The sequence below is a fragment of the Hordeum vulgare genome, chromosome 4H (genome assembly GCF_904849725.1).
Source record: "Hordeum vulgare subsp. vulgare chromosome 4H, MorexV3_pseudomolecules_assembly, whole genome shotgun sequence".
Classification (NCBI taxonomy): Eukaryota; Viridiplantae; Streptophyta; class Magnoliopsida; order Poales; family Poaceae; genus Hordeum; species Hordeum vulgare.
The window spans coordinates 607,148,297-607,159,481 of record NC_058521.1 but is presented as its reverse complement, the minus strand read 5'-3'; the positions used below and the strand labels follow the sequence as shown (position 1 = coordinate 607,159,481).

Here is an 11,185-nt window from a genome sequence, read left to right as displayed (position 1 = left end):
CATACATAGTATAATCCCCTGGAGACACCCGAGGTTGAAGGCATGCAGATCGCCGTGCTAGTACAGAAAGGATGCAATTGCTGAGATTCATCTTCTCGATGATCAGCGACATCGCTGATGCATTGTAATTTCAGTGCAGTGTTTTGGATTGGAGGGATGTTCCACCAGATGTGGTTCTCTCCAAAGCAGAGCAGGTTTGGTAGTACTTTAGGTTGTGTGTTGCCCTGCAACTGCAAGTCTGGAACAATATCTGCTACTATGGCAACTACTACCAGGAAAGATATTCTATTGTTGTTATGACTTATAAGATATTTTTTGGGTCTGCTGAGTGCAACTTAACATCAAACTCAGATATAATATGCTCGAGAACAGAGTCAATTCTGCACTATTTTACAGGTAATAATATGCTCAAGAACAGAGTTGAGATGACAAATCCACGACTAAGAGTAACACACAAGCACTAACAAAGTTCATTCCTTCATTAGTGTACGTACAACATACTGCCTCTCGTTTCCCTTTGCTCCTATATATGTTGTCTATCTGCAGTTCTGCGTCGCGTACAAAAGACAAAGAAATATATCCTCTCAAACAACTCATAAAAAGGAAACAAACTGCTCCCGCCGGCAGCAGGTTCAGTGCACTATGTATATGTAGAGCTAATGTACTCACTGTATTCAACTCTGTCTTTGGGCATCATCTCTGCAGTTTATGGAAGAAGAAGAAGAAACCACACCTCTCGGTTGCGACAATGCCCGCTGTCCACACCGGACCATGTAAACGAGCCACTCGCTCCTCGGCCTCGGACCCTTTTTGCACCAGGACTAGAATCACCGGCGAACACCGGCCGATAAATTATAAGGCGTTGTACAGATGGGCTGTGAAGAACCTTGGATTTGTTAATCCCGGGCTGCCTTGTTTCTCCACGCAGCGATGGGCTTGGGAAGGCTGTCGAAGAGCGGCTTCGGGAGGCTGTCCAGGAGCAGGATCTGGAGCGGCAGAGCGAATGCGTCTGGTTTCAGGTTCCACTTGCTCCTCAGCCACACCGAAGCGATGTTGCTGTCCGAGTCCTGGAACTCCGGGGTGCTCGAGGATTTCCTGACGGCGAGCAGGCCATCGCCATACGAAGGCACCAGCCCGGCCGCTACGAGGTCCTGCTGGCTGTTGTTCATGTCGGGTCGGCTTCCCGACTTTGGTCTGAGCGCCAAGCCTTCCCCGTTCCTCGGCAGCAGGGCACCGCCATTGTTGTCCTCCCTCATCGCTGTCAGCTCAATATCGGCCTTCTGGCGCCGCCTTATCTGCTTCTCGGCGTCATCGATCTCCCAGCTCGCATCCCCGTTTTCCACAGTGAAGCCGGTCGATATGCTCCTGGCTTTCCTGTGCTGGCCTGGATGTTTGTTAAGATTCAGAAACCAGCAGATAACACAGGAATTGGAATTGTTGATCATCCAAGCAAGCAAACAGGGTATGGTTTCCTTTACCTTTGACAGCCGTCGCCACCATTTCGACGGTTTCATCTGCCAGGTCCCGCTTGGGAGGTGGCGCGAGGCCGTAGTACCCCTGCAGCAGGCTCATGGACGGCGAAACCGTGCCACGCGGCGGTTTCATGAACGAGTCCAAGGCGGCATTTTTGGGTGGCCGGCGCGTAGTCCATTCCCTGAAACGAATCATACTGTCATTTTGCATATAGTAAAGCATCAAGCGTACCGGCAGCCAGCAAGGAAGTCCACCGCTGATATTGTTCAGATCCAAGTGTACCAGCCAGCAGAGAAGTCCACCCATGATAAAAATTCAGGCTCGATCGGCGCACTAGTCAGCACTCACATCACATGGTGTGATCATGCCATCTAGGTAAGTACTATGATTGCATAATGTATAGTATAGTATCGATGAAAATATGCCTACCTCTAGAATAAAATTCAGCTGGAGGAAAAAATACAGTTGCTACAATCCTACTTGCATTCTGTCGGTGCCGCCACTTGTGATAACATTTTTGTAACTATGTATGACATGTGTGGTGTGGGCACTGGGCGGTGAGTGCAACTGTGCAGGCATGTGGAGTGTCATGCGTCCACAGGCTAGATCCCAATTTCTTCCTTTGCGCGTTGGCTTTCTGTGGTGGATGTTGCCACCACCGCCAGTCCACCAGATGGTCCACCGCCGTGTGCCGAGTGGGCGAAGACCGGCCGGCCCCTTTCCCTTTGGAAGGTTCAGCAAAAGCAGACCACATTTGGCATTGGCCACTTGCAACTTGCAACTTGGCAGTAGGTGTCCATGTCAGTGTAGGTGCGCATCTCTGTCGATGGTCAACAGTGACCGGGGGTTTCTGCCGAACCTGCCTACCTCGCTGGATTTTGACCTGCTTCTTTGCGGATGATCATGGTGGGACATTGCCAAACTCTAATAAGATGAAAATAGGGGAATGGTCGGTGGCAAATCTAAGCTGTTCACAGAAATTTTCCGCCGGAATTGGTCAGGATTCAGAACGAGTCGCCGGGTCACGCGTTCAGATGAGACGGAGGAATTGGGTGAGGCAGGCTCCATCCACCCTCCGGATGGAAACTGTAATCTAATCTAATCTAATCTAATCGAGGAACGGGGAAAAGAAGGGGTACCTGGCGGCGGCGGCCGGTGACGAGGAGGGAGGCGAATGTTGGGCGGGCGGGTGGCGGCCGGGGAGCGGGATCCGCAGCGTCTTGTGCGCGAACATCTGCAGGTCGGCGGTGAGGCCGTTCACCCGCTTCACGTCGGCCACCTGCGTGAGAACCAAACCGATGAGCCAACGGGATCATCATCCGTCCGCCCGTCCGTGCGCGCGGTGCCGGCGGCGAAGCGTATGATGGATGGATGGATGAAAAGAAAGAAGGAAGAAAGATTACCTCGACGCCGTACTTGATGGCGACGCCGGCGAGCGTGTCGAAGCGGCAGACGCGGTGCAGGATGTATCGGCCGCAGGAGGACATGGGCGGCGGCGTGGGCGACATGGGCATGGCGCCCCAGCGGTGGGCGCCCCAGCGGTCGCCGGCGAGGACGTCGTGGTGGTGGTGGTGGTCCTCTTCCCGGCGGGGAAAGGGGAAGGGTGGAAAGGGGGAGGGCGCCGCGTGGACGCCCATGGCTCGCTCGCTCCGTGGTCCTCGCCCGATCCCCGCGCCTTATTATTCGGTCGTCGGTGGCGGGCGGGCGAGCCGCGGGAGCCGAGCCGAGCCGAGGCGAGTCGCGAGAGACGGGTATGGGAACGCCGAGGCCCAGGGACGGGTGGAAACAAAGAAAGAAATAATCGCGCGCATCCCAGCCCTTGTTCCTCACTGGATCGGATTCGATTCGGTCACACGTTGGTTCGGGCGCACGCGCACGCGATGAGACGACCACGCGTCGTCGGACGCTATTGCTGGCTCGGCTGGGTCCAAACACGCAAACGCAACCGGAAGCAAGCTAGCACCGTCAAGTAGTACTATTTTACTCTGTGTTTCTGCACTCGAACGGCGGTCGTATCATGACGCCAGCAGCTCCTCCGTCTTTTTCCCTTTTCGTTCTGGTCGGTCAACCACGCGAGCGCCATTCCGGCGAGCGGCTCCGGCCGGTCCGGCGGGCGTTTGGGGACAAAGGGGCGGCGCGTGGTGGCCGCAGCGGCAGGAATAGGGGAGCGATTGGAGGGGGGAGTCGCCTACGGCTACGCCTACGCGTGTCGCCGTCCCGACTCCCGACCGGTCACTGTTCTCGGCGATTGGAGGGATGGATGGTGTTGAGGCATGTGCTGTGTACCTTTCACTGAGGACGCACCCCCGACGTTGACATTGCCAGACCGTCGGTGCATCCATCGCCTCCTTCCGGTTCCGGCGACGCTACAGCTCTACACTACACACTACTGCGCTGCCCAGAAAGATACTCCACGTGGGCGACTCACTCACATACATGCAAACGCAGTCCATGTATAATGGTTAATTAGATAGTTTTATTTTAAGTTTTATATGTAATTTTTAAAAAATGTTTTGCAATGATTATCTTTTAGTCTTATCTTCAATAACTAGCTATTACTAAAAATATGATGAGACATTTTGTGTTAAAAGATCACCTCTTCTCTTCTCTTAAATAAGATAAAACAAACCTTTTCTTATGAGTTTTCTCTCCTTCACCTCATCATTTATCCTATATGACACTCGTAAGATAACACCATTGTACATGTCCTTAAAGCATCTACAGTCGGACCCCTTAAATCCGGCTCCTCAAACGCTTTAAATAATGCAATGTACATCAGGACATCTCAAATCCATACAACCCATGCAACTATTACGTCCACGCACACACGTCATTCAGCTACTCCGTCACTGCTAAACATGTCATCGGACTATCAAAATTTGGCATGTTTGACTATGATGGAGATCATCCACGGCTGCCCTTATCCTTTCCGACGCCCTGGTCGTCCTTGTCGCGGAAGTATTGGTCGAAGACGCGGTACGGATTGAGTCGGATTTGCTCATCGCCGGAGCTATCCTCGCCGCTCACCTCCTTCAGTGGCAGTACGGCCATTTCACGGACCACCCGATTCTACTCCCGGGGGGAGGCATGCATGTTCCGCAGCTGCCGTTTCTTCAAAATGTGGGCGTGGTTGGCTTCCTCCTATGCGGTCGCCCGTGCCGCCGCATCAGCCGCCTCCGTCATTTCCTCCGCGAGATAGTACTCGGTGATCCTTACACTCTCCTTCCCACGGCGGGAAGCCCGTTCCCGGTGAGACTCGAAGGTCGCAGGTCCGGCCGATGGATCCACCCGCCTAGACATCGATGATCCTGCCTGAGAGGAACCAAGCGCCCTTTGAGCAGACGCTATGGAGTTGCGGCGGGCAGATCCTCCATTCGGCCGGGCACTATCCTCGTGTGAGCAGCGGAGTGCAATGTGAATCGCCATTGCCTCCTCCACTCAGCATGGGACGACCCCCCCCCCCCCAGTCGACGTATCCGGACTGGTCGGAGTCGGATCCACTCGAGGCCATGCCGGAGAAGGCCTGAGATCGCCGGAGGTGAGCTTGGGTGGCGGATGGGAGTGGAGGAGAGTGGAGTGAACTGGTTAGGGTTTGGTCTGGCTAACGGATGAGGACGAATATACGTGGGGTTGATGCGGGCCAGTGTGGGCTAGGCGGGCGCGCCCCGGCTCCGCCATATTCGCCCCACATTTGGGCTAGAAATGGGGGTTTCCGGTCAGCCCGGGCGTTTGAGGCCGGTTTGAGAGGCCTGTCTGGGTCGACTTTTTGTGACCGGTGTCGTGGGAATAAACCTGACAGTAGAGGTGTAGGGTACGAATGGAGAGGGTAGAGTCCTAGCTATGGCAAGATTGTACGCAAGATGTATGAGTTCAGGCCCCTCTCTTGGAGGTAACAGCCCTACGTCTCAGGTGCTCGGGAGCTCTTGCAGTGTGGTTTGTGTAATACAAGGGGTGCGAACTCTTGTGCAAGAGGGGAGGGGTGGCTTATATAGAATGCGCCACCTCTCATCAATACCTCAGCATCTAAGGGCTCGATCAATATGAGTTAAAGATATATGTTACTGATAACGTAAGTGGGTAATAAATGCTACTAAAGACCATTGGCTGGACATTGTATCCGTTGGCCCCTGTGGGTGACTTATGGTCTTCAATACCGACTGGAATCCTTCCGAGTGTACTTAGGTTGTCGATTGGATGTAAATATAATCTGAGTGTTTTCGTACCAAGTGACTTTTAAGCACCATCTTCATCCAGTCGGAATCTTCTGTCTGACCCTTGGCCTAATAATGAGGTGCCCTTGGGTAGGACATTTATGTCAGGCCTGTGACCCTACCCTAGGTACATATCCCCATCAACCGGGCGACCTGCCCGGGCGTTTGAGGACGGTTTGAGGGGTCCGGCTGTAGATGCTCTTATGCTTGTTTTTTTTACTATGGGCAGGCAAACACCGAGTAAATATAGGTGGCCGCTCGGGCTTCCTTTCAGTGTCGACACCCTCCTGGATGGCGGAACCATTTCACGCCGGTAGGTCGTGCTTTCCTTGACCTTGACCACTTGCGGTGTGGATTTGTTCATTGCTGGTGTAGTGATCTCGAACGGCAAGCTTCTTCAGCTCACAAGTGATGTGATCCTTCGCACCGGTGTCAAGATACCAATTAGTATCTACACCGTAAGAGTGAGCAGCATTGGCCGAGCGATGGTTGCCATTGTGACCACCATCGCCGCTGCTGCCACCTCCGTTGTTGCCGCCACCGCCGCCGCCTGTGGGATGACGAGCACTGTTTTTTAGCCCTTGTCGTAGCATTTCCTGCAACGGCACACACCATGGCATTCTTGTTTGCAGATTTGGCAGCGCTCGCGATCACCACCTTGTGCGCGTTGTGCACCGATCGCTCAAGATGTTGGATTAGCGAGCAGTGTTGGAGTTGTTGTTGTTGTAGCCACAACGCCCTCAACCGCGACCGAAATTGTCGCGGACTCCGTCGCAGGCAGCAAGATTGGCGGAGTGGTTGGAGGAGAAAGCCTCCCGCTGTGCTTCGATGCGGGCCTCAGCCGCAGGAAGCAACGAAAATAACTCGCCGAGCTCAATCTTTTGATCGAGAGCGACGCGCGTCGAGATGGCAGAAACAAAGCCATTGTAGTCCAACTCGGGAAGAAGATTGTAAGATCAGATCAACACGATCATCTTCCTCGAGCGGCTTCTCGGCGGTTGCAAGTTCATCACCAATACCTTTCATCTTGGTGAAGTAGGCGACTGCAGAGAGGTCTCCTTTGTGGGTGTTCCCGAGGGTGGAGCAAAGCTGGATCACGTGCACCCTCGACTGCGAGGAAAAGCTCTAGAGCAAAGCTGTCCATATGCTAGCGGCGGCCGTGTGGTTGGAGACTTGCAACAAAACTTTGTGAGACAGAGGGGCAAGAAGGACGTAAGCACCTGTTGATCCCGCGTGACCCAGACACCATGTGCAGGGTTCGGCGTGGAGACGACCTCCTTCTTTCCATTGACCTCTCGCTCGGAGAGAAAAACGACATCCGGCTCCTCGGTGGATCCATCAAGGTAGCCCATCATCCCGGCCGCCCGTATGTGCGGCAACATGTGCGCCCTCCAGACCAGAAAGTTCTCTCTGGTGAGTTTTTTGCTGGTGGGGAGGAAGACGACATGACCTAGATGTATTGGAAGAACTAGGCTTTTGTATACCATGTGAAAAGGAGGCTTAAGCGTATGCCGATGGATAGGGACGTGTGCGTGTTATAAAGGCCTTACGGCGCAGCAAATTACAAGAGATTAGGAGGTTAGGCATTGGATTGATCCACAAGGAAACTAGCTATAAACTAGGGCGAGATCACAACAGCCCAACCTCCAGAATTAGGGCATGTACAATGATTGATAAGATGGTTCTATCTTAAGTTTTGCATGTAATTTAAAGATGACAAAAATAATGTCTTACAATGAGTCATCTCTTAGCCTTATCTTCAATAAACTAGTTATTTCTAAAAACATGATGAGACATATTGTGCTAAGCAGTCACCTCTTGTTCTCTCTTAAATAAGAAAATATAAATCTTTTTTATGAGTTCTCTCTCTTCCACCTTATCATCTACTCCCTCCGTTTCTAAATATAAGTCTTTTTAAAGGTTTCACTAGTGGATTACATACGGATGTATATAGACATATTTTTAATTATAGATTCACTCATTTTACTTCGTATGTAGACTTCTAGTGAAATCTCTTAAAAAACTTATATTTAGGAACGAAGGGAGTATCCTACATGGCATTATTAAGAAATTAACTTGCATGATTGTAATTGGTATTTGGGAGAAAACGGGCACTCCCCATTAAAGTTGGAAGGTTACGTTATAAGTTGTCTGTAGGGATTTTCGTTTTACAGAACGGTACCCTATTTGCTCCACTTACGGGCCGAAATATCTCGATCCATATTCATGGATATATGGAAAACCTGGTGTTGCTAGAGTGTTTTTTTTTTTTTTTTTGCGGGTGTGCTAGAGCTGAAAGTTTGGGAGCAGGTTGGCAGAGCGAGCTCGGTCGGCCAGACTACACGATGCTCTATCTAGCGGGTGAGCTAGAGCTGAAAGTTTGGATACAAAATGAGGATTAGCTCTCCATTTGCACTGTTTTTCAAACGGGGATCTAGGGTAGAGCCCTGGCAGCTGCCCCGAGTAGCCGGGTGATGGCTCCGCCACTAGCAGACGAAAAATTTCACGCAACGGAAGGAACATAATCAATAACCAATGGTCTCTTCTTAGTTTCCATGGAAAATAGCTCGGCCTTCTGTTAGCTAGCTAAAGGGTGACCTCTTCAAATGAAAGATAAGACAAATCTCTCTATTAATTATAGATACCCAATCTTTCGCCTTAACCAACTCAATTTTAATCACCGTATAATTTCATCTGCATGTGAGCATATATCATTCTCTAGACACAGAACACATAAAAAAATACAATCTAATTAACCACTATACATTTTTTCGATATATCCCTTCAAAATTTCATGAAAAAGTCCTAAAAAATGCATCAGCAAAGGTCAAGCAAATTTAGTTAACAAATGAGCGTATTTTTCAATTTTGTAAGTGTGCTTTAATATGGTATTTGGCCTTTCCCTCAAAAGCAGGAAGGAAAGAAAAACAACTGCAGAATGTTTCAGATTACCTATCTAGATTTCAGGCTAAATTAATACTGTATAAATCACCGCTGGATGTGGGCTCATTTATATTCCTTTCGTCACATAATATAAAACCGTTTTTGACACTAATGTAATGTTAGAAACGTTGTCATATTTATGAGACGGAGGGAGTATATTTGATTCTTTACGTCAACAAAGTCGATGGACTCTTCGGAAAAAAATTCGATGGAGAAACGAACACGTGACGTGCACTAGGTGCAGGTCAAAGTTTGAGCTTGGCATGCATGCATGGCCAGCACGACCGGCCGGAGACAAGCAAGCTCTCCAACGAACGCACGTTATGGTTTGACACAACAACTTTTACTTAACTTAACCGGTCGGTCACTTTCCCGCCAATCCCGCAGCAACCCGCGATGATTACCCATCTCTTTCCTTTGCCGTAGAAAGGAAACACTTTGGACATGAAATATAAGCAACTTTATGGGAGCAGTAAGCGTCCTACTAATTTTGTACGAGAAATAGTGCAAATTTATATCCTCTTTTTTGCACCGTACTTGGATTAGGAATGGAATATGTAATAATAAGTACTCCGATGTGGTAGGATCGTCCTAGCAAACTTTAAGACCCAGCAAAAGTTCCTGTCCTCGAAAAGGATGGGCAACGACTGCTGCTATGAATTGATTTTCGCGTGACTTTGCCTTGTGTCGGTGCACCTGCTCGATCGGTTGCTGATTTTCGTTGAGAGTTCCACCATGTATCAATCCCAATCAGGTTCACCGATTAACTTCCTGACGATCGAGCAGTTAACAACGGGAATACTGTCTTTTTTAGTACCATCGAGTGTATATCGATCCGTCGAGGTTTCTGGCTTTTTGTGCGCAGAAAAGGGATGTGTTCCGCTCCTGCTTTGCTGCTGCATTCCACTGACGCGAAGACCGCCCCACAGAGCAGAGTGAGTCAGGCCAACTCCAGCCCACTACCCGGTGCGTTCGTTTGAAGTAAAACGGGCATATCAAACTGCCCACGCGGGTGTAAAAAGGCGGGAGGCCACGCCGTGCCATGGACCGGCCGGACACCGGGTCAGAACCTTCCGGCAAGGCCGCAATGCCGCATGGATGTACTGACTCCTTCTCTAGCCGTTTGGATCTACGATGTCGGCGGTTCGCAGGCAGATACAAGAACGGCGAGAGGTCGGGGTAGGTGCTGGCCCAAAGGGTCGTCGGCGCATCATCGCCACTTATTAAGTGCGACAACTGCCCAAGGAAGGTCCAACGTCGCATCTCTACAACACCGAAACATCCCGGATGGGGGTTTATCAAGTGCCCAAACTATGAGGAGGTATGTGCTCCTTTAGCATAGTTTGTGCTCTCGGATTCCACTACTTGTGCTAACTTAATTTTGTTGTTGTGTAGAATGGATGCGACTTTTGGTAGTGGGAAGAAGAATACATTGATATTCTAATAGAACGTAAATTATTAGATGTTCGTGCATTTTTAGCTACAATAAAGGTTAGAAATAAGAATTGTGCACTTGTTGCTACAATAGTTACTAGAGATGGAAGTAGATGCGAGGAAGCAACGTCAACTTCTTTAGACACGAAGAAGATAGAAGCACGCAAGATCGAGCCTCCACAGATGAACAACGAATGCATCGAGAAGGCACTAATCCAACTTACGAGAGTAGTTATGGAAGTTGGATTTATTTTAAAATGTCTTCTTGTGGTTCTTGTTTTTTTCGATCTTGCTATTCTAGTCAAAATTTGATGATGTATTACCATGTATCAAAAATCAATGATAAAAACAAAAAGATATGTGCTTGAAAAAAATGTATGTGAACTAGAAGCGGTCGAAATGCGTTCGTGCATTGGGCGTACGACCGACACGTCCCAGAAAAGGTCCGGACACGATCTCATTGTCCGCCTCAAACGGACAGAAACCGAGCCAAATGGACGTCCGGATGGGGTCGCGTGCTGGAGTTGGCCTCAGACATAAAAAAATTCAGATCCAAATTCCATATACACATTGAGAAAATAAAAGACAAATCTGATGTGAATAATGTAATTTTTCACACTATTCATATTTTTGTCTTTATTGACACAATTCATGCTGAATTTGTCTTTTTTATTTATCAATGTATATATCGAATTTGGATATGATATTTTTAGAGTTTGTAGACACATGTGCTGTGAACATGCATGCTTTTTTAGGACCTTATTAAAACATTTGAATTTGAATTTTTTGAATTGGTATCATGGGAGCATCTAAATGCTGGTACTATACGATATTCTCCCAGCGGTGGTCTGTTAGATAAATTGTATAGGTATAGGAAACTAGTTTAAACTAGTTTTCTCTTATCTCTTTACCTCTCTCTCTTATCTCTTGTAACCTTCTAGAGGATCAACTTGTATGTCAAGATATCTATCCTATAAATACAATGCGGCCCGAGACAAAGGTTTCTACGCTTCCTCATATGATCATCAGAGCCACTTCCTCGTACGTCTAGCCGCCGAGAGCAAACCCATCTATTGATCGCGAGAGAGAGGGGAACAAGATCGAGTTGAGAGCTATACCATGAC

At 49.2% G+C, this 11,185-nt stretch overlaps 1 protein-coding gene across 1 annotated transcript; it reads right to left on the bottom strand.

Moving 5' to 3' along the window:
• Positions 1 to 359: 359 nt before the first annotated feature.
• Positions 360 to 3,237, bottom strand: LOC123450044. The gene is made up of 4 exons (XM_045127442.1): positions 2,877 to 3,237; positions 2,613 to 2,752; positions 1,479 to 1,654; positions 360 to 1,384 (listed from the first exon to the last, which is right to left on the bottom strand). Exons 1-4 carry the CDS (start codon positions 3,108 to 3,110, stop codon positions 897 to 899), a joined length of 1,038 nt encoding a protein of 345 aa, XP_044983377.1. The 5' UTR covers positions 3,111 to 3,237; the 3' UTR covers positions 360 to 896.
• Between the last annotated feature and the right edge of the window lie 7,948 nt (positions 3,238 to 11,185).